This window comes from Oratosquilla oratoria, chromosome 7 (genome assembly GCF_046742065.1).
Source record: "Oratosquilla oratoria isolate Oo_2021 chromosome 7, ASM4674206v1, whole genome shotgun sequence".
In the NCBI taxonomy this organism is placed as follows: Eukaryota; Metazoa; Arthropoda; class Malacostraca; order Stomatopoda; family Squillidae; genus Oratosquilla; species Oratosquilla oratoria.
In genome coordinates, this window is record NC_134783.1 from 85,083,252 (window position 1) to 85,107,754 (window position 24,503).

A 24,503-nucleotide genomic window follows, 5' to 3' on the forward strand; every position below is an offset into this window, starting at 1 on the left:
TCAAGCACTGCTTCAGTGGGTGCTGAAGAGGGTTCCAAGACGGTTGGAGTTACTAGGATGGGAGCCATGTATATTGAAGAGGGAGCACTGGTGGAAGCAGGGGCGTGGGTTACCTCTGGCGGTGCTCTGAGGGCGTCGTGGGAGCTGGTAGAGGTTGATGGTGTGGGGGTTGTGGTGCCATCTTGCATTGTTCTCGTGCCAAGTGGCGCTGGTTGCAACGGAGGATGGTAGGGGGACTGTTGATGTGGGGGGTAGGCCCCCGGATACTGATAGAAGGGGGGGTAATACGGATGGTATCCTGAAGCATGCGGGTAACCAGCAGGAGGTTGTGATGAAGCCGCGCTGTAGGGGGGAGTGGGGGCGTGGCTTAACGGAGCCTGGTTCCAGAGGTGAGGAGGAACTGCATTCTGTGTAGGGGACACGATGATGCCGTTGCTTGTTTATGCTGATGGCTTGAGGGCATAGGGGGCCTTGTGGCGCTGGCCACATTTCATACAGCCTGCCTGGAAGTCGCAGCGGTTCTTCAGATGCCTGTTTGAGTAGCAGATGGTACACTTGTTTAGTGCTAAAAGTCTGTTGGTGCGGGTGGAGATGTCCGGGTACGTGGGTACAGTGTGACGGCCTATGTGGGCCGCCGCCAAAACAACAGTTGGCGCGGTGCTGTGCTTCGTCGGGGACCGCAGATGCCGGTTGTGGGGGCGTGGGTACAGGCCGTCCAGTGCTGTGCCTTGACGTATGACCTTGACTCCTCGGTGGCGTCGGAGCCCACGTCAATGTCTGTCGAGGCTGACGTGTTGAGGATTGAGTAGGAACGGGTGTGGGGGTAGCTGCGGCAACTGGGCGTACCAACACCGGGGTATGGAGCCGACTGCCCGTGATGGCACCCGAGTAAAACTTTGAGTGCTGATTGAAGTTCTGGTGCACTTAGTTCAGAAGTGCCTTTGAACAGGTATATTGATGAAAGAACCTGTCGGGGTAGTTTCGGCACTAGGACATCCTCTACAAATTCATCGGAGAGGGCTTGTCCTACTGCGTTTCTGTACCTTTCGCCCAACTCATCCCAATCGGCGAGGAACCTCGACAAGTCCTCACATTCGTCCGTAGGTGCGGGAATGGCGACGAGGCGTTCCTTCAGACTTCTTCGTACTGCCAAGGGCTTGTCATAGGCATCATGCAGCCGTCGGATGGTGTGTTCATACGCGGTGTTGTTGAACACGGGGTATCCAACAAGACGCTTGGCACGCCCCGTTAGAGAGCGCATGAGAGCGCTGAACTTTTCTCCCTCTGTGTACCTATTGCTTTCGTGAACATTTGTCTTGAAAATGCTCCACCAGCTGGAGAACATTTCCAGATCCCCATCGAAAGAGGGGGTATGATTTTCTTCCCTGTATGTATGTGACCAGTGGGCTTTGATTAAGCTGGCTGTTTGACGCTTGAACGGCGGTATTTGCGCCGTTCACTCGCGCATCTGCTCGGACTTTTAGGTTTAATAGTACCTTCTTGTGGGGTCTTAGTTCCTGTTTCAGTTTTGTGAGCCGATCCTCGTGAGGATGGCGTGCCCACGCGGGCTCCAATAACCGCCATGTTTGGGTGATGGTCCTTGACCTTCTTGAAGAATTTCCGTAGCCGCACTGGGACTCAGGCTCTCAACGTTGATAGTCCCGTAAGCTTCAGCATATTCCGTGACAGCGTCAAGGAAATTCTGCGTGATGGCAATGAGCTCGGTCAGTGTTGCGTTCGTAATTGCGTCTTCGTTAGGGCTGTAATAAGACATGGTGGCCGCCGTCTGAGTATGCTTGCGGTCACTGGAATCATAAGCCGAGAGGGGGGGGTGTCCGCTCTCCCTCTAAAAGAACGATGCAGAGTCGAGCGAAAGAATCGCACGACGAAAATGGAGAATCGAAGGGGTGACTATAGAAGATTGTGCTGTCATACGAGCTGGTCTGACAAAGGAGGGGGAGAGAAGATACTCGCGTGAAACCGCGAAAGTTTAAAAATAAGGCCGCTTGAATCCGGGCCGATGCGAGCCGTTAGCGTCAGGTCATCCGTAACGGTAACGGCTAGGCTTAACACAAGGACGTGGTGGCGGATGGCGCCAAAAGGGGGGGTATTTGCGCCGCTTTGGAAGGCTGGGCCGAGCCGAAACTAAATTAAGCCGAAAATGGCTGAACTTAAAATTACGATGGTGCGGCTGAGGATGCCGCTGAATGATGAGGCCGTGCGGAATTACCCGTGAATTTGGGTCCAGTGTAATTTCAGCACAATCTAATTCTACTTAAGGGGCGAAAATGTTGCACAAGAGAAAGGTAAAAAGTAGGAATGGTAAATTAATGTGACATAAAATTACTATATCATGGTTGACCTAGTGCGTGCCTTAACGAGCAGGAGTGGACTCCTGTACAGTGCATTGAGTTGCTAACCTATGCGCAGGGAAACATGTTGTGATCTACTTCATGAGTTGTCATACTGATTATTGAACTAGTGAAGTCGCATTAATTTACGAGTTCTGTACATAGGTAATGGAATGAATATCCGGTTCGAAGGACCACTAACGAGCACGTGACGCAAATTCCTGGACAGTGGAAGAAGGTGGTAGATGAGGTGGTGTGGGTAACACGTACCTTAAGTGATTGATGAAGGGAGGGGGAAGATAGCTGCAGTTGGGGAACCGAAGTCCAGGTGATTTTTATCACATCTCGGGACCACTCGCCTTCCCTCCAAGGCAAGCGTGAGTAAATCAAAGAGGGGTGTGGGGACAACTCATAAAGATGACCGTCCTTTGGGTAATGAAACCCAGAATTCCTAATGTGACTTTTAATTGATAACTTGTTCAAGATATCAAATATGGTTAGTATATAGTCTATAAAGGTAGGTCTAAAAGTTAATTAATGGTTCCTATCGTACTCTGTCTCCCTGCGCTTCAACTAAACATCTTACAGTAACATCAAATAAATTGAACTTAGCATCTAATGTGGGTAGTGGGAGTGGATTCAGGCGAGCACGGCTTCACACCTCGGATGAGGCCTTTGTTGGCGATGGGCGGGAACTGCCTGGTTACAGTTGACATCTCCGAGCGGGCACTGAAGACGGCTGGGGCAGGCGTCTCTCCGCAATTCTGCCAATGTCCCTCCGGTCTGGATGTCCCGAAAGGGGATGCATCTGCATCTGGCGGTCTTGATGAGATGATCCTGGTAGTCTACGCGATGTTGATAAGATCCCGATCACCGGCAACACGGAACTCCGTAGCACTGAGTTCATCACTAAAAAGTTTCACGCGCTCACCCGTCACCGATGGTCCACTCCGCCTTGAACACTGGATGACGTTTAACCAGTTCGCAATAACGAAAGGAACTCATCGCATCCACTGTGCGAGATCGATGCACCTGAATCTTCCGAGACCGTGTAGGAGCTCCCACATGGATTGGGAACCCACGCTAGACTGCCCCCTGTCCTGCGACAGGTCAGGTCACGATGTCCGCTAGCCGGCTTCCGACGTTGCCAATAGTACTATGTCTCCGTCCCTAGTTGCGAAGGGTACTACGAATAATGTTCATGCGGGAGGGTGACACAGTTCCAAGTGTTCTTTGAGGTAGACACTGTTCACGAGCGGGTTAAACACAGTCCTAATAATTCTAATTACCTAGCTTAAAACAAATATGTGGCAGCGCGCAGGGGGGGGGGGGGGAGGGGTGTGTTTGAGTGCTTTGTGTGGGCGCGAATCGTTTAGCATGGCTCCGTGAACACAAATACAAAGGGGGGGGGTGTTTCTAGGTATTAGAAGTCTCTCCCTTCGTTAAGGCATTGAATTGGTTGTCAAAAATGACATGACAAATAAAAGAGGATAACGAGGAGAAAAGACAGGATGTTGCTACTAGTAGTCTTAAGGACTGGAAATTCCCCCGACTTTGGGGAATTAAGGGCTGATACGGAGAGAAAACAGACGAGAAAATGGGAAGGGAGACAACGAGCTGGGTGTCACAATTTAAAAATTGTGACACTTATGTCATTAGCCACAAGTACATTCCGATCAACTTTATTGATAATTAACAAACTAAAGAATATTCTTTACATCATCAGAATAAATATACATATCTTTAAGAATATAAGGTATTTTTTCGAACGAACATCTACATTCGTTAGAGACGTTGGGTCCATTTTTCTTATCTATCTCCACATTTATTCTGTTACTATGTCTCATTTTAGAGACACTGAGTACCCTTTTTCATCTTTTATATCATTGCGCCATATTCGATCTTAACGTCAGGTGATTTGATTTGATATATCAGCTAGTCCATTCGACTTGATTCTTATGGTCGATTCGACTTGATTCTTCTGCTAGACCAAAAATCAAAGGAAATGCCCAAAGTTATTTTTTTTCGGACAACCAAATTCTTCACTGTAACATACCTCTATGATAAAATTTGTCAAACTAAATTCATCATTTCACATGAACCTGTTTCTTGAAGCCATTTGCATTGCAGAATTAAAACCAACTATGAAAACGCACATTTCTGACTTATAGATTCTCCCGTCTCAAAGTCTCATGTGACCCCTCCCCGTTATTCATGTTGGCCAAAGTTCAACCATTCAGGGACACCGCTTTCGACGACGAACTCCCATTACTAAATATCACCAGCAAACCAACATATAACCGTGACACATATACTGAAACCATTCAGCCAAAAGACTGAAACATTGCAGCAATCTACGGACAACTACTCGACAGTTAACAAATTTAGCATCCTAAATTAGCGAGACTTGGAAATTCATAATAGAACGTTAAACAACGTAGAAGCATTGGTATCGTACCTCACCTGTCTACAAGGAAATATGCATATACATAATAAGTACTCAGGGAAGAAGAGTGCAGATTTTCACGAATATATGTAGAATTGAAAACGACAGCATTATGACCGTTAATAGTTTTCTTAGTATTTTCTGTTTGTCTCGTTATAATTCTGCCACCTGGGGGATGTTCAAAAACAAATTCTCCAAAGTCATCCATATATTTCGACTTTCGTTCTCAAAGAGACATCAGCAGGAATAACGTATGTAACAACAACAGTATAATGTAAAAGACTGCACAAATATAATTATGAATATAAATCACAGTAAGAATTGCATGTGGCCGTACTTACAAGAATGCGCACATGGACTCAACCACGATTATATTTGTATACACAAAGAAGCCATCGTCATTCCTCAATCGTATGACGAGCTAGGCGACATGATTGGCAGGGATTGGGGTAGAGGGATGGGGAATCCTTCCCATCAGCAACGAACAGTGATATGCAGGAGGTCGGGTGTGGATGTTGATGGATGGAGTTTTCTCTCGAATGAAAGTAGCTTAAAAAAGTTGTAGTCTCCGAGGGTCACTATTACTGGCAATTTAGTGCACCTGTCCAGAGCTTCTCTATTAATCATCATATTGTGGTGGTGTCTAAGGTGTTGTTTGATAGCTTTATATTGTAAGTGCTTGGAGGGACGTCGGCTTTGGCTACATATAATGTGGCCAATGCAGGTGTTCATGAGACGCGCTTTCTTAGATAATGCATCTTAAGTTCTTAACCCTTGCACCACATTTGCCTTGGGACTACCCACTAACGAAAGGAGAGGTGCATCAGCTCTTGGATAGGGATAGACCTAAACATATGCGTTAACCTGAAACAACTCTTATGGAGATCATTTCTTTGTTTATTAAGAAATTAATGTCGGGCGCCAATAATGATAGCTCACTTTAAGTGTGAGAAAAAGGCTGGGAGGAAGGTGACGACTGTGAGTTTCAAGTCGTGTCCCAACCTGGTCTGCTTGCGGGGGAGGAGGAGATGAGAAAGCAAGGAACAGCGACCCAGGCGATCTGAATCTCCGGCGTTAGTTCAGCCTTTATATGCACGGGCAGGTTATGACCCGTGATCCTTTTTGGTGTGGGGTCAAGTGTGATGCGTGAGAAGCCGGAGGTAAAACGTTCTTGCGCTGGTGACTCACGAAGACAGTGAGTATGCGTTCCTCATTGAATCCAGTGTTCATCATCACGTGGCTGGCCGAGGTGCAGGTTAGTCATCGCTGGCCGATGCTGGTACTGCACGTGTGTTCCTTAAGGAGGCTTTGTCCCACCCGTGGGCTTCAAGGAAGCTCTGGGTCGAGTCACGCGGCTGGGTGGCGCGAGCGTGTCCCATGGGACCACTTGCGGGTATGTAAGGTCGTGGAATGGCCGGAAAAGAGGTGAGGACCGAGGGGATAGGCGTGAGGACTGCTCCCTAATAATATGTATAGTTCTTTTCACACAGAACAAAGCTTCAGATGTGGTATTGGCTACATAAGTTTTATGTAGTCATTATTTTAGAGATATTAGTGCAATTCCTACGGACCAATCACGAACTTTTTATTTTATGTCTGGGGACTAGTCTTTACTAAAAAAAATATTTATCATTTGTAACATCTACTATCTATCCTCTCTACTTTCCTCCTTTGATACCGCATCTACTACTTTTACTACTCAACCTCTACGACGCAATATTGTTCCTACGATAAAAGAGTTGATTACTAGGAAATATTACTGAGAATGCGCAGCATAAACATAATCATTGTATAATTATATTAAATGCACTCGCCATAATTTTCATAGATTAATTAATTATTTGTTAAATGTAGATACTGCATATAATGTGGGAAGACCTATATTTGGATTTGATAGGCTTTATTCCAAAGTTTAACTTCTTGAACCCTTGCACGGTCTTGTTTGTTTACATTTCTACGGGTAGTTCGTAGCGGATTGTATACAAACAGAACCCGGTCCTGGTCGACTATTGGCAACGGTATGACAGCTCCTGACGGAAATCTCATTAAAAAACAAATTATAAAAGGGGGAAAGGGAGAAGCAGGATACGGTCCTGGAACAAAGGTAAGTAAATACTTAATTCTGTTTAAAAAGAAGTGGAATGTAAAATATTGATTGATTCCACCATCAACGACAACTCCATGGTTTGTGTAGACTGAATTATTATAATAATAATTATACAAAGAATGCTTGCTTACTAAGTTACTTAGTTAGCTAGGTCAACATAAAAATGGAATTCCTGATATTTGAGCTGAAGTAGTTCTCATGGGATGCAGAATGTTGCTATGAGTACAATGCAATTTGAATTATCCATTTAGCTGTCCTAGTTCTCGAGATATTGCTTTTTGAAGGGTACAAAATCAGGCCTATTTTGTCCCAGAACATCAACCCAAAACGTGTGTAGGCTATAGTATGCTTCAACAGACACGTGTGCATCGGCGGATGAAATGTCACAATACGTTTGACGTTATCCAATAATCCGACCAGATAGGCAAAAAAACTAACTTGTACTTACGATTTCTCAGCTCTCCCATATTATGATAATACCCTGCCCTGGTTTTGGTATTAGAATAATCTGTGAGACTATTAGTTTTCGTTTATTATCTGTTGCCCATTTAATGGAGTTTTTTTTAGCTCATTTTTCACGTTGAAACGTAATTTTTTTTTCAATTTATTGCTGAATACAAGCCACCATGTTTATCTTATGTTTTTATGTACCAACATGTTACTGATGATATGATTGGTTGAAATTTACTATGATCGTAATAAATACACTCACATGACATTTTTATTAATCAAATTTCCCGCGACATGTAAATTTGGCCGTTTGAATGGCGTGCACATTAAATGACGCACTATTGGTGGACATCATAGACAGTGGCGCCTCAAGAGATGTTTGACCCAGCTAACTTAGTTTACTTCGTAGAATTTAGAGGGTCTTCCTCATAGCTGTGGTGGTCCACCTCTATCTCCAGCCCAAGAATCTTCATTTTGTAAGTCACTCTGGTCTTGTATGGAGTTTGAGGTTGCCCTGCAGTGAGCTGTGTACCCAAGTACAGGAGGCTCATCTGGCAGTGCATCTTCAAAAATTTGTTTAGATGTATCTTGAACTTGATGACAGGGCAGCTTTTGATCTCTCTTAACCTGTTTTGGCATCGTGTTAAAAATTCTGAGGCTGTTGTAAGTAAAACTGGAGGCTAAAAGGGTCCTGATTCTTTCTGTAGCAGATGTAGGTAGTGATTTCTTCTCACACATATGACCATTTCTGCTGTTCTATGTCTCTTGTAGAGACAATGTAGTTGGGTCAGGTACCTATTTCTCCAGTAATATGTGGCCCAATATCTCTCTCCTCTCCTTTGGTAGGTACAGACACAAAAAAAAAAAAAAAAAAAAAATTAACCCTTTAATTCTTGTTGCATATGAAAGACAGTTTCATTAGAAACAAAATATTTAAGAAAGAAAAATTAAATAGCTTGACAAATAAGGGGGATACAATATATATATATATATATATATATATATATATATATATTTTTTTTTTTTTTTTTTTTTTTTTTTTTTTCTGATCCAAATTTTTGGCTAGACTTTACCATTACAAAGTGTGAGAATTAAGGGTGGTAATTTGTAAAGATTTTGGTAAAAAATACACAAACTCTAAACCACTGGTCCAATTTTATTGAAATTTGGAATACTTGGGTTTTATGAATCAACAAATCACTTGAGCATGTCAAAAACAATGTGGGACATTTCCATCATACTAAATTTGTCTTTTCATGGCAACTATTAAGTTGCCAATTTAGAGATTATCATCAATAAAATCCAAACTGCTGGCCCAATTGACATGCAATTTGGCATGTGACATAGAAACAGTGTCACACCAATACAACACAGGCAACAATCTAAAGTTTCTTCTCAGAGATCTGTGGAAGGTTACAAGGACCATTGCCAGTCATTACCAAGGTTTCCCTCAACTGAATAGTCACCTTACAGCAGCGGGATACTATTAATTGTAACATATAATGAGCATTTTGATGGATAATCAGTTCAGCATTAGGCCTGTAAGATCATGTGTGTCAATCCTTCAAGCTTCAACTCAAGAGTGATTGATGTGTTGCAAAAGAGAGGGCTGGCTGGACTGTATGTGTTTAGGCTTTCAGCTAAGCCCTCCACAATCAGCTGTAGTACTATGGAAATTAGAACCTGTTAGAAGGCTAAGAGGTAAATTCCTTGAATGGAAGAAAGATTTCCTGGAAGGGTATGTACATGAAAACAGTAGTAAAACTAGCAAAGTCCAACAAGGGTCAGTACTAGCTCCTGCAGTGTCCTTTATTTACATAGATGACAAGATGCAAGGCACAAGCTATGCAAACATATTTGCAGAAGACACAGAGTTTATGAGAAGAGTGGGAGACAAGGAGAAATAGATTATATACATACATATATATATGTATATGTGTGTATATATATATATGTATATATATATATGTATACATATATATATATATATATATATATATATATATATATATATATATATATATATATAACATATGCCTGGAGCCAAGAGTGGAAAATGAATATCAATACCAGAAAAAAAAATGGAAAAGAAAACACCTAAATGAAAGAGAACATAGTCGAATTACATATGATAAGTGAAACAGTTACAAAAGCAAAAGAGAAAATTTAAATTCATGTATTGTTCCAGCTTAGGTACTATATCTCTAGCTATTCTAAGTATTTATGCACCAGTATGGAACAGACATGGGAATGATTATAATTACTAATCAAAAAATCATAATCCATGGTTATGTAATCATAATCAAAAAGCATAAAATTTGTGTAATCATAATCAAAACTTACTCTGTAGTGATAATCATAATCAATTTTTTCTTGGTAATAATCATTGATTACAATGTGATTATTGTGATTATTTATTTATAATTTCCATAAAAACAATTTACTTTCAGGTCAAAGTATGTTTTGAAAGCATTGGCACCATCTCATTTTTTTACTTGCTTGTCTACCATCATATAGGGGAAGGTGGGGGTAAAGTGGACCACTGCCTTTCCCACCAATGATACGTAATTTCAAACAGCAGGTGCAGTATCTTTGGGTAACAATGTAAATCGCCCACGAGCTTTGGTACTGAAAAAAAAACTATTTTAACTGAAGGGATCTAAGTTCAGACTTTTGTAATATTTGAAATTTAGATACCTTTGTGGTTTTATCAAGTTGTTTGTTGGGATAATTTCTAAAGAACTGGTAATATTGCTAATATAAGCAAGACTGGTGTGAGATTTTCACAAAACTTTGTGTGCTTGTCATTTATGCTAATATGAAACTGCTCTGAGATTTCTTCCTTTTTATTTGTAATAGTTTTTGAGATATGAGGTGTTGCCATTTGGCAATGCTAAGAAGATCCGTGTACAAAGATTACATGTGCAAAACTAATAGACGGAGAACAATCAATGCCTCAGGCGTTTATTTACATGTAAAGTGGCACAGTCATTGAGCTAACAATAAAAACAACATATTTCTTATATATTATACATCAAGTAAATATTTGTTTTCAATTTTGTGGTAATTTTTAAAACATTTAAGGGCCTGTATCAACAGTCATTGGAAAAGCCTTACGTCTAGTATCACACATTTTACCATTCTGCACTAGCATCTGACATTCTTGAAGGTGAGTGCAGACCTCAGGCCAAAAATGTAACCCGATGGAACAGCAGTAACAAGATGCTTTGCTCCCTTCTGAATATTGATCCAACCAAGCTTGATCAGTTAGACTGTCCAGTAAAGCTATCCAAACATGAACTTAATCTCATCAAGGAAATAACAGATATCTTGACACCATTTGAAGTAGCAACTCTACAGTGTCAGAGAGAAAATGTAACTTCAACTAAAGTAATTCCATGCATTTGCAGACTGAGAGCTGAGCTTGAACTACTGTCACAGACATACAAGTCAAACATGATCATCACTCTCAAAACCTCAAATGAAAAAAGATTGAAGATTTATGAAGACATGTAGATGTTTCAGCTGGCTTTACTCCTAGATCCATGCTTCAAGATGGACTGGTGCTCACCAGAAGAAGTCAATTTAATGAAATCCCTACTGAAAACTTAAGTAGATGAAATCATATCTACTGGCAATAAAGAAAACTATTCCCTTTAGGAAAATAAGGAGGCCCCTAGAAAAAAGTGCAAGCTGTTCAGAGTCATGACACCATCATCATCAATGAGCTCTTCCCTCTGTACATTAACATAAACTTTATCACAAATGGAATCCTACTTTGAGTCAGCCAACAACAAAGGATGACAATGATCCCCTTCTCTTTTGGGAATAGAATCAGTCAACATTACCTCAACTAATGATACTGGCTCTCCAATATTTGTGTATCCCAGCATCATCAGCTCCAGTTGAGAGACTTTTCTCTATTGCTGGCAAGGTCTTTCATCTTGAACGATGCTGAATAACTGATGCTTGCTTTGAGTTGATGTTTATCAAGTGTAACAAACACATAGTAAACTAAACCATTATATGAGAAATAATCAAGTGCATAACAAATTTTATATTTTGCAGGGAAATATTTTCATTATTACTGTTTCTATATTTTGCAGGGAAATGCTTTGTTTTCATTATCACTGAGGTTTATATATTTTGCAGGGATATACTTTTTCATTATCACTGAGGGTTATATATTTTGCAGAGAAATACTTGTAATGTATCATGTACTATAAAGCAAAAACAAAACTATTTACACATAGATATATGTTTTTAATACCATTAATTAGTATGCAATATAAACAGGTTTATATATTACTGTGCTAAAATATGTAAAAGTGTACCTAATAGATAAAATTTGCTACCTACTTAAGCATTGTACCATACTTAATCATTGCTTTTTTATAAATAATCACAGCAGAATGTGATTATAATCATAATCTAATCGTGATCATGCACAAAAAGAAAAAAGTAATCATAATCAACAAGAGCAAAACTCAAGTACTGTAATCATAATCAAATCATTTTGAAAAAGAAAAAACAAATAATCATAATTTAATCACAGTTAAAAAATTATTCCAGACCATAATCAAAATGAAATCCTAAAAAAAAATCATAATCATTCCCATGTCTGGTATGGAATACTGTATTTTTCTATATCCTTTAAACATATATTCTTTCTCAATATTATCATCAGACCTATGTTCCCACCCCCTTTCATCAGTTATATCAAGAAACAGCTGTAATGTGGTCTTCCTACTAGCCAACAGTTGACACATCTCTGACAGATTCCCTTTTTTCTTATAACCTTCACTATTTCCAATCTAACATGTTCTTCTCTGCTGCTCCATGATCTCTTTAAAAATTACTGCATCTTTATGTCAGCCAAATAACCAACCTTCCCAAACATCCAGTAGTTCATTGATCTTATCCTTGCCTCAATTTATTATTATTATTTTTTCTTTTTTTTTCTTTTATACCGGTATATAGAAAATTAACCTCTTCAATTTAAGTCAGATATTCATGCACACATTAGCTGCCTGGTGTATGATAATCCATAACAATATGGGCATTATGGAATATAAAGTTACAGCTGTTATACTTGGTCTCTTTCACCCAGAATGTCTATAACCACAGAAAATGCAATCAAGCTTGTTCACAGAATACAGGAGTCACTCAGCTACAACTACAAAATAAATGTAATCAGGATGCCAATGCTGGTATCCTTGTATGCTCACTTGCGCCTCATGATGCTTACATAGGCATCATCATCTAACAGTCAATTCTTTCATTTGTAAGTCATTTTCCCTTTTAAGTTGATGAATTTCTGCTTTTTAGACCAGGTTTTTTTTTTTTTTTTTTTTTTTTTTTTTTTTTGTATAAGTTTTCATTCTAGATCATGAAATTTTGACTCGTGGGTGAAAAGTAAATTCCTCAACAGCTTAAACTTGGATGCAAGTTCATATACCTTGTAACCATGGAGGCTATATTTTTCTTTTTTTGGGCCTAAGTTTCATCCAGGTATCTTCCCCAAATGAGATTATATACCATGATAGCCAGGAACCCTGTGAGTTTGTGTGTGTGTATTTACCTAATTATAATATACAAGAACAGAGCTATACTTCATAAGTTGGATACAGATGATTTACCATTCCTGAAACCAAATTAGTTGTTGGTTAGGATATTCCTCTTTTCTAAATATTTGGTCCATCTATCTCTCACTGCTTTTTTACATAGTTTGGATATCATGCTGGATAATGATACTGGTCAATAGTTGAAGGTGTCCTCTTTGTTTTCTCTCATGTGAATTAGGACTATGCTGTTTTCCAGTTTTGGACCACTACTTGTTCCTTCAGTGAGCATGGAACTAGATTGTGTATGTTATCTGTCTGGTGGTCTTTGTGTTCTTTTAGTATCTATTTGAAATTCCATCTGGTCCATGTGCTTTTCTCACATCAAGTGCTTCCAAATAATTGAGTATTTCTTTTACTTCTGCTATTATATTTTCTAGCCAATAAGCTGTAGACTTACCCTCTTCCTCCTCATGGTTTTCTCAGTTGTAAAGACTGAAAACCATGGTTTAGAATCTCAGCCTGTGGTATGCGTGTTTACCTAATTGTGTGTTTCAATTTTCTTTATATTCTTTTTAGTACTGGGTGCCCATAGTGTTCTTGCATACTCCAATCTTGGCCTTATCAGTGTAACTAGTATTTTCTTAACTATTTCTTCGTCCAAATAGGTAAAGGCCACCTTTATTGATCTTAGCAAGTTGTAGGTTTCTCTGACAATTTTGTATATCTGTTTATCAGGAGTCATGTCTTTTGTGATAATTACTCCCAGGTCTTTTTCAGAACACACTTTCTTTACTTCCTTTGTACCAAATTTATATTGTCCTGATATTTTTTTTACTTTTTCCAAATTCCATTATGCTACATTTCTTTATATAGAAGTCCACTTCCCACTTCTGACTCCATTCCTAAACCTTGTTTAGATCTCTCTGTAGTGACTCACAGTCTGTTTCTGTACATACTTTCCTCATCAGTTTTGCATCATCTGCAAAGAAGTTCGTGTAACATTCTACACCCTTATCCATGTCATTTACATAAATAGCAAACATTATTGGAGCCAATACTGATCCCTGTGGGACACCACTAATCACCTCTTCCCAAGTAGAACTTTTATCTGTGAACACTACTCTCATTTTTCTTTCATGCAAGAAATACTCCATCCAATTCAATAATTTTCCTTGTATCCCTCCTATGGTTTCCAGTTTTCTTAATAGTTTTTTGTGTGGTACTTTATCAAAAGCTTTTTGTAATTCTAGGAAAGCACAGTCAGCCCATCCATCCCTTTCTTGTATTATATCTATTACCTTATATACGTTGTCTTTTAGTTCATCTATACATTCTTTTAGTATCCAGTTTGCAATTCCATACAGGCCATGTGATTTCCTGACATCAAGTTTTATTATTTGGTCTATTATTTCTTTTCTTGTTACAATTATTTCTCTCATGGGCGGGGATCTCACTTCACTTCTTTCATCCCCATGCTGTATATTTTCTCTAGTGAACACAGACTTGAAGTGTTTGTTCATGACTTCGGCCATCTCTATATCATCTGTGTATTTTATATTCCCTTGGCATAATTTTACTATTTCCTGTTTGTTTTTTAGTGTACTATTCACCTATCTATAGAATAATTTTGGTTGATCCTTAAATTTTTCTATTATGTCTTTTTCATTGTTTCTTTTTTTCTTCCCGTCTGGGGTATTGGCTGCATGTTATTGTGGCAGAGTAACATGCAGTTGATACTTTAGGGTCTATATGGGGCGCCCCTATAGACCAGAGCCACACATCATTTTGTCTGTGATAGAGGAAAACTCTGTGCATAGAGAAATGATGACACTTTTATACTACTACTATCCCTCCATTATGCTGTCCCCCAACCCCTTGTTACTGTCCTGTACCATTTCTCTGAATATTCATTTCCTTTTTTTGCCTACCCTGTGGTGGGGGAAGAGAATGCTACCACCAAGTCTTTCCACTTGAGTCATAAGAGGCGACAAAAAACGGGACGGGGGATGGGATTAGGAGTCCTACCTGTAGCCCCAAAGGGGACATTCCTAAAAAAAGTAAAGGCATAAGAGGGTCTGGGAGTTTTCCAACCAGTACCCTAAGGTTTGGGTCTTTTAATGTGTGTGGATGTGGTACAGATGAGAGTAAAAGGGAAGAGATAGGCAGTATGTTTGCGAGAAGAAAGATGGATGTGCTGGGTTTGACAAACTAAAATGAAAGGGAAGGGTGAGTGTGAGTTTGGTTGTGTAGCTGGGAGGTATTCATGAGTGAAGAGGGGACGAGGGAGAGAAGGGGTGGCTATACTAGTAAGTGCAGAGATAATTAAGTGTGTAGTGGAGTGGAAGGAGGTTTCATCAAGGTTGATGTGGATGAAGGTGAAGCTGGGAAGGGAGATGTGGGTTTTTGTAAGTGCATATGGGCCTGGTAGTGAGAAGAGCATAGAGGAAAAGGAGGCTTTTTGGGTAGATATAAATGAGTGCATAGAGGGATTAGGGAGAAATGTCAGTGTAGTTGTATTGGGAGACCTTAATGCTAGGGTAGGAAACAAACCAATAGACGGAGTGATTGGGAAGTATGGAGTTCCAGGTAAAAATCATAGTGGAGAATTGATGGTGATGTGTCTAGAGAGTTGATGATAGCAAATATAGTGTTTAGGAAGAAAGTCAAGCATAAGTACACATGTGAGAGGGTGGTGGATGGAAGGGTGGCAGATAGAGCATTAATGGACTATATAGTGGTGACCAGGAGTATGGTAGGAAGAGTTAAGAATGTACATGTGCTAAGGGGAGAGAGTGGGGGAATATCAGATCATTTTCTGGTGGAAGGTAAATTGAGAGTGGAGAATAGGTGGAGAGAGAGGAAAATGGCAGAAGGTAGGGAGGTACTTAGAGTGAACTGCTTAAATGAAAAAGAAAAGGAGAATGAGTATGAGAAGAAGCTGAGAGAGGAGTGGGAGGAAGTGAAGGATAGAGTAGAACTAGAAGTGGAGGAGGAATGGGGATGGTTCAATGAGGGAGTCATAAGGTGTGCAAAGATGGTGTGTGGAACAAGGAGGGCGGGAGGAAATAGAAGGAAGGGTGTAGAAGAGAAGAAACAGGCATTCATAGATTGGCTACAAATTAGGACGAGGGAATCGTATGAGAGGTACAAAGTAAAGAGAAGGGAAATTAAGCATAAGATAAAGGAAGCAAAGAGGAGAGCAGGTGTGAAATGGGGTAAGAGTATGACAGAAAATTTTGAAAGTAATAAATGATGTTTTGGAAAGAAATTACAAGAGGAAGAGGAGGCAAATTAAGTAGAGAAGAAAAGGTAAAAGGTGCAGATGGAGAGATGATAATGGAAGAGAAGTCAGTGAGAGGAAGGTGGCCAGAGTATTTTAGGGAGTTGCTAAATGTGAAGGAGGATAGGGAGGGAAAGGTAGTTGCAGTGGGAAGCGCTAAGAAAATGAGAGTGATGAGTGAGGAAAATGGAGGAGAAATAGGGAAAGATGAAGTGAAAGCAGCTGTTAAGATGATGAGAGCAGGTAAGTCACCTGGGTTGGATGGATGCCATACAGAATGTCTGAAGAATGGAGGCACAATTATGGTGGACTGGCTGGTGAGGTTATTTAATGTTTGTTTAAGAGAGGGTAGAGTGCCGGAGGACTGGAGGAGTGCCTGTATAGTTTTGCTTTACAAGGGAAAGGGGGACAAGTGTGAGTGTAGTAGTTTCAGAGGGATCAGCTTGTTGAGTGTAGTTGGAAAGGCTTATGGGTGGGTCTTGATTGAGAGGATAAGGAGAGGAACAGAGAGAGTAGTTGGTGAGGAACATTGTGGTTTTAGGACAGGTAGAGGTTGTGTCGATCAGATTTTTGTGGTAAGACAGATATGTGAGAAAGCTATAGGAAAAGGTAAGGATGTTTTTTGGGCTTTTATGGAACTGGAAAATGCTTATGACAGGGTAGACAGGAAGGCACTGTAGGAGGTATTGCAGATATATGGGATAGGAGGAAAGCTGTTAAGAGCAGTCAAGAGTTTTTACGAGAGTTGTAGAGCTTGTGTTAGGATTAGTAATAGAGTGAGTGGTTTGAGGTAAAGGTGGGACTTCGTCAGGGATGTGTTATGTCGCCCTGGCTTTTTCAATCAATACATAGATGGGGTGGTGCGAGAGGTGAATGCAAGGGTAGTGGGTCAGGGGTTAGAGATGGTTAAAGAAAATGGAGAAAAGTGGGAAATAAGCCAGTTGTTGTTTGCTGATGACACTGCACTTGTAGCAGGATCAGAAGAGGGATTGAGGAAGTTAGTGACAGAGTTTGAAAAGGTGTGTAAAAGAAGGAAGCTGAAGATAAATGTGGGCAAAAGTAAGGTGATGAGATGTACAGGGGGAGAGAGTGACAGTAGGCTGGAAGTGAGCATTAAAGGTGAAAGACTGGAGGAAGTGGATAGTTTTAGATACTTGGGTGCGAATGTGGCAGGGAAGGGAAGAGTGGGGGTGGAGATAGAATGTAGATTGAGAGAAGCGAGTGCCTTGGTGGATTAAAAAGTGTAATGAGAAATAGACATCTGGGAATGGATGCTAAGAGGAGGTTATATGAAGGAGTGATTGTGCCAACAGCACTGTACGGGGCAGAAACATGGAACATAAGAGAGGAAGAGAGAAGAAGTTTGAATGTGTTTGAGATGAAATGTCTGAGAAGTATGATAGGGGTTACTAGGCTAGATAGAGTGAGAAATGAGGAGGTGAGGAGGAGAACAGGGATGGAAAGGGAGCTGGGAGATAGGGTTGATGAAAGAGTATTAGGATGGTTTGGACACATGGAAAGAATGAGTGAAGAAAGATTAGTAAAAGAGGTGTGGAAGGTGTGAATATGACGGGGCATCATAGGATGAGATGGATGGATGGGATGAAAGGGGCATTACAAAAGAGAGGAATGTCTGTTGAGGAAGGATGGGAGAGGACAGAAGATAGGGGTGAGTGGAGAAGGGTTGTGTATGGATGATGCTGTAATGCATGAGGGAGAGTGGGTGGGGGATGTGGGGTGTGGAAGAATGTACGAAAAAATAATTGATGCAGCCCGAAGGGATTTCTCCCTGTCTTCTCCTTTTCTGCATTTATGAAGCGGCCTTACTGTGGATGTGCTGTGTCTTGCGACACTCCTTCTGACCCAGGGCAGTGGACGGGATGCAGGGATGACCCATCATCCAGGAGGTGCCAAGATAAGAGGGAGGGAGGAGGGTGGAGGTGAGTGGGATATGTAGGGAATGGAATGGGTGGGCTACCCCCCATGTAAGGGGGGAAAACCCTTTGGTATATGTATGTATGTGTACTTTTACATGTTTATTCCTTAGATTTATATATATTTGCTGCTTTCTGGGTTTTTTTTCTTTTCTCCATCTTTTCCAAGCTTTATCTCTTCTATCTTTTGCTTCATTGCACCTCCTGTTAAACCAGCATTTAATATACATCTTTTCCTGTTTTTGTCTTGGTACATATTTATCCACTTCTTTGTTGTAGATTTCTTTCAAAATCCATTTCTCTTCCAATTGTGTCTCTTTATTGTAGAATTTTTCCCAATTCACTTTTTGAAAAGTTTCTAAGTTTTCCAAAGTCAGTTTTGTTATACATCAGTCTTCCTTTTCTCTGTTTCTCTTTTCTTTCCATATGTATATTTCCTCTTTTAGTTAAAATTCGAGTAATATGCGGGCACTCTTCCCAGTTGGTCTCTTGCATTCCATTTTAGCCACAATTTCAAGGTTTAATGTAAGTATTAGATCTAGTCTTGACAGTTCTTCATTATTTTTATATCTGGTATTTTCTTTTACCCATTGTGTGTTGTGTATGCCTTATTTTTAAGGTAGTGAAATCAAATACCGGTATTCTAATGTATATATTGATTATACTTTCTTATTGACAGATTCAGTTTCATTACAAATGTGAAACTTGTGCTGAAGACCCACTGATTCTAGATGACAGCCGAGTATGGGGTCAACCTGTGGATTTACTACTGGGGAAGCAGTTCAAACTGGAAGTGTGGGAAGCATGCATTCAGACTATGCTTGTTAATGAAATTGCAGAATTTGTTGTGGATAAATCGGTAAGCATTTTATATTATTTTGTTGTGGGAAAAAGAACAATGAAAAACAAATTTATAGTAGTAGATATTGTATACTCATATTCAGGATCATGAATAGTCCCTTTGGTGTTTATTTTGATCGCAGAGTCTGGGACCAACATTGGATATCTGCTTGTGCTGTTCCCCTGTGATAATCAAAAAGGTTGTTCATATCCCATCAACACCTTCATCTCTACTTGGAAGTGTAGTCTTGAGGGACTGACACTATTACTAGACCAGGCCCAAGACCTTTTTCTATCAACTTCAGTTATTTTTCCCCACCTTTTCACATAAAGAGATCTAATAGCTTAATTCTCTCTTCCTCCTCCCACTAGATGAAGACATCGAAATAGACCCATGATAATAATAATTGTTGCTTCATGTTTCTTCATCTGGAAACCTACAGACACCACAGTGGCTGGCAGTGGTCCTCAGACATTCCCATAAGTTTCTTTAGGGAAGATACATTGGTTTTTTGTATGTGTTATATTACAGTTGCTGAGTGCATATCCTGTAGTAGCTAAAACCCTTCGCCAAGCTTATGGAGAAGACAAGAATAAAAAGGAACATAAGCCCCACTCCTGTTGTGGCATGGGCTTCAAAGAAGGATTGGGTTATACTGATTTGAATGACCTTGTAACAGAACCCAAAGACCTAAAATTTACAATTGGTAAGATGTAGTCTCTTTGTGTAATTTATTTGAATATTTTTGTAACAGAACCCAAAGATCTTTTAGTATCAGTAAACTACACATGTGTTTTTATTGAAATTGAATGAAAATAAAAGAAACTTGCACCAAATGTTGTGTGTAAAGATTGCTTTGAAAAGACAATTTTAGATTAACTCATCAAACCTACCACACAACCCCAATCCATGAGGCACAGCATGGAGCGAACACCCACAGTGTACTATTTAATCTGTTGAATACGGTGATGTCTATGTATGCATCATGAGCCGTGAGTGCAAGAATGTACAAGAATGCTGGCATCAGCTTCCCCTTCCTGGTTATATTTATTTTGTAGCTGAGTGACCCCCCATACTCTGAATAGGCTTGATCACATTTTCTGTGGCATTATATTTATTCAGGGTGATGGTTTTAGAGAGTTGATAGCAAATACAGTGTTTGGGGAAAAGGTCAAGAATAAGTACACATGGGAGAGGGTGATAGATAGAGCTTTAATGGACTCTATAGTGGTAACCAGGAGAAGAGTAGGAAGAGTTTTGGTTGTATATGTTCTGTGGGGAGAGAGTGGGGGGAATATCACATAATTTTTTGGTGGAAGGTAAATTGAGAGTGGAGGATAGATGGAGAAAGAGGAAAAGGACAGAAGGTAGGGAGGTGCTTAGAGTAAACTGCTTAAAGAAGAAAGAAAAGGAGAATGAGTACAAGAAGAAGCTAAGAGAAGAATGGAATAGAGTGAAGGATAGAGTAGAACTAGAAGTGGAGGAAGAATGGGTATATTTTGAGGAGGGAGTCACAAGGTGTGTAAAGATAGTTTGTGGAATAAGGAGGATGGGAGGAAATAGAAGGAAGAGTAGTGAGTGTTAGTATGATGAAGCTAAGAAAGTTGTAGAAGAGAAGAACTGAGCATTCATAGATTGGTTACAATATAGGACTAGAGAATATGAGAGGTTCAAAGAAAAGAGAAGTAAAGCATAAGATAAAGGATGCAAAGAGGAGAGCAGATGTGAAATGGGGTAAGAGTATGACAAAAACTTTGAAAGTAATATAAAGATGTTTTAGAGGGAAATTAAGAGAGAAAGAGCAGGTGAATCAAGTAGAGAAGAAAAGGTAAAAGGTAGAGATGGAGAGATAATAATGGAAGTGATGGCAGTAAGGGGAAGATGGGCTGAGTATTTTAGGGAGTTACTAAATGTGAAGGAGGATAGGGAAGGAAAGGTAGTTGCAGTGGGAAATGCTAAGAAAATAACAGTGATGAATGAGGAAAATTGAGGAGAAATAAGGAAAGATGAGGTGAAAACAGTTATTAAAATTATGAAATTAGATAAGGTATCTGTGTTAGATGGGTGTCATGCAGTGTCTAAAAAAGATAGGTACAGTGATGGTGGACTTGCTGGTGAGGTTTAATGTTTGTCTACAAGAGAGTAGAGTGCCAGAGGACTGGAGGAGTGCCTGTATAGTTCAGCTTTACAAGGGAAAAGGGAACAAGTGTGAGTGTAGTAGTTTCAGAGGGATCAATTCATTGAGTGTAGTTGGGAAGGCTTAAGGGAGTGTTTTGATTTAGAGGATTAGGAGAGGGAGTAATTAGTGAGGAACAATGTGAGTTTAGCACAGGTAGGGGTTGCATGGATCAGATTTTTGTGGTGGTAAGATAGATATGTGAGAAAGCTTTAGGAAAAGGTAAGGATTTTTTTGGGGTCCTTTATGGATTTTGAAAAGGCTTATGACAGGGTAAACAGGAAGACACTGTGGGAGGTATTGCAGATATATGGGATAGGAAAGCTTTTAAGAGCAGTCAAAGTTTTTACGAGAGTAGTAGAGCCTGTGTTAGAATTAAAAATGGAGAGAGTGAGTGGTTTGAGGTAAAGGTGGGACTTTGCCAGGGATGTGTTATGTCACCTTGGCTGTTCGTTTTATACATGAATGGGGTGATGTGAGAGGTAAACACAAGGGAAATGGGTCAGGGATTGGAGATGACTAAATGAAATGGGAGATAAGCTTTTTTTCTTTTCTTTTTTTTTTTGCTGACAACACTGCCTTTGTAGCAGGATCAGAGACTAAGGAAGTTAGTGACAGAGTTTGGGATGGTGTGCAAAAGAAGGAAGTTAAAGATAAATGTGGGTAAAAGTAAGATGATTTGATGTATAAGAGGAGTATATGGCTGCAAATTAGAAGTGAGTATTAAGGGAGAGAGATTGGAGAAAGTGGATACCTTTAGATACTTGGGTGCAAATGTGGCAGGAAAAGGAGTGGAGGTGGAGGTAGAATGTAGATTGAGAGAAGCAAATAAATGCCTTGGGGGATTAAAAAGTGTAATGAGAAATAGACATTTGGGAATGGATGCTAAGAGGAAATTATATAAAGGAGTGATTGTGCCAACAGCACTGTATGGGGCAGAAATATGGAACATAAGAGAAGAACAATTTAACTGTGTTTGAGATGAAATACCTGAGAAGTATGATAGGGATTACTAGGCTTGATAGAGTGAGAAACGAGGAGAGTGAGGGTGGAAAGGGAATTGTTGTTGTTGTTGTTGTTGTCGTTCCCTAGACTGTCTGTCCGAGCAGTCCCGTCTCCCCAAGGAATGCCATAGCTGAAACTGGGTTTTCCCACAAATCCTTTATAGAGCGTATGTTGTGTTGTTTGCGTGCATGATTGTGTATAATGCAGTCTTCCATTATGTGTTGTATGGTATGGGGTGAAGTGTTACATCCTGGGCAGCTGTTCACAACACGGTCATCCAGCCTCTTCTGGTAGCTTAGAAGTGCTGGGTGGTGACCGCACCGCAGTCTGGCCAAGTGGACTCTGTCCTTTCGTGGGAGAGAGGATTCAGAAGGGTGGATATCAGGGGGTCTGGCATGCAACAGTGTGTTGTCTTTCAGTGTGTTAATGGAGCGGTGAGTGATATGATTATGAATATGTTTCCGGAGGCTGGTATTTGGTGGTTGTGGAGGAAGAGAAGAGAGTATCTGTGCGTGATAAAGGTCTTTGGGTGTAGTTTTAATGTTTCTTGGTGTGTGTGGGTGTTCTGCTATGTAGTGTAGCGGGTGTGATGTGTTTGTGGTGGCTGCGGCAAGTGTTTGTGTGCCTCTTATGTCGAGGTGGTCCTTGACTTTGAGGACTTTTGTTTCATGGTGTAAATCAGTGGTTCTTAACCCCTGGGTCGCAACCCAAATTTGGGTCGCCAAGCCATTTTATTGGGTCACTAAGGGTTTGCAGAAAATAATTATTTTCCCACTACAAATATATTATAATTATATACTGTAATAATTAAAATACATGATGCCTAGTTTTAGGATTCTAAGCAGACCATGATTAAATAATTTTGTTTCTGTAACCCGCTTTTAATAGCATAATCATATTACTTATAAAGACAATTCGTATATCTATGTAGGCTTGGGTCGCGATGCTTGATTTGTGCAAAATTTTGGGTCGCTGCCAAAAAAGGTTAAGAACCACTGGTGTAAATGGTCTGTAGGTGTTGTATTTGTGCAGCCTGTAATTGTTTTTAGGGCTTTGTTTTGTATGATTTGAAGGGTGTTGTGGTGTGTCTCACTGAGATTAGGAGCCCATGCAGGACTCGCATAATTCAACACTGAGCATATGCATTGTTTGTATATTGTTATATTAGTTTCTTTGTTTTGTCCAAATGTTGTTCCAGTGATTGACTTAAGTGCGTTAAGTCTTGGTGTGCATTTGTTTTTTATGTTTGTGAAGTGTTTGAAAGACATGGATGTATCGTATGTTACACCAAGAATTTTCGGTGTGTTTGTGTGTGGTATTAGAGTGTTGTTGATGTAGAGATGAGGTATGTATTTGTGTTCTTTTGTCCAGTTGGTGAGAAGTGTTGCTGTAGATTTGGTTGGAGCTATTTTGAGTCTGTTTGTGATGAACCATGTATTGAGTGTGTCAAGGTATGGCTGGATTATTTCTGCAGCTTTGTCTGTGTTACGATGTGTGCATGTGATTGTTATGTCGTCTGCGTAGGAAGAGATTTGTATTTCTGAGGTGTCTGGCGTGGGTAAGTCATGCATGTATAGATTAAATAGTGTGGGGGATAGAACTGAGCCCTGTGGTACTCCGTTCTTAATGTTTCTGATGTGCGATGATTGGCTATTATATGACACGTAAGCATTCCTATCTGCCAGATAATTGGCCAGCCATCTTTTGGTGTTATTGTGCATGTCTGTATTATATATTTTATTTGTTAGGTTGTGGCGGGGGATAGCATCAAAAGCTTTACTAATGTCTAATGTTATAAGAAGTGTTCTTTGGTGGGGCCTATCTGAATTGATGCCATCTAAAATTCTTTGTGTGAGGTTTGTCAAAAGAGTGTTTGTGGAGTGTAGTGGCCTAAAACCGTGTTGTGAGTCAGCAAGGGGAATATGTGCTGTGACAAGTTTAAGTATTAGGCGTTCAATGACTTTAGAGGGGGTGCAGAGAAGTGTGATTGGGCGGTGCGATGTTGGGATTGTTGGGTCTTTGTTCGGTTTTGGAATGGTGATTATTTTACCATGCTTCCAGATGTCGGGTATAGTGTTGTGTGAATAGCTGTAGTTTGCAATGTTTGTGAGTGCGTGTATACCTTGTGGTCCAATGTGTTTTAGGTGGATGTTGCTTATGTTATCAGGGCCACAGGCAGATGAGTGCTTGAGACTATGTATTATGAGTTTTGTCTGACTGTCTATGAAGGGTGTATAGTCTGAGTCTGTGGGAAAGTCTTTCTTACGTCGAATGGTGCGTCGGTCGTCAGGGTGAGAAGTGAGATGGCTTGTCTGTGCAAAATGACGTATGAGTGCGTTTGCTTGTTGT

At 40.3% G+C, this 24,503-nt stretch overlaps 1 protein-coding gene across 2 annotated transcripts in view; it reads left to right on the forward strand.

Annotated features, from left to right (window-relative positions):
* Positions 1 to 6,085: 6,085 nt before the first annotated feature.
* LOC143027251 (AH receptor-interacting protein) overlaps positions 6,086 to 24,503 on the forward strand; it is a 53,428-nt gene continuing 35,010 nt past the window's right edge. The window contains exons 1-3 of one of the 2 annotated variants that reach the window (XM_076188548.1): positions 6,086 to 6,222; positions 18,812 to 18,991; positions 19,505 to 19,679. In XM_076188548.1, the coding sequence (XP_076044663.1) occupies positions 6,208 to 6,222; positions 18,812 to 18,991; positions 19,505 to 19,679 (370 nt within the window). In that variant the 5' untranslated portion in view covers positions 6,086 to 6,207. Of the gene's footprint in view, positions 6,223 to 6,735; positions 6,902 to 18,811; positions 18,992 to 19,504; positions 19,680 to 24,503 lie in introns of those variants that run through there. The other variant, XM_076188547.1, reaches the window with a different exon arrangement.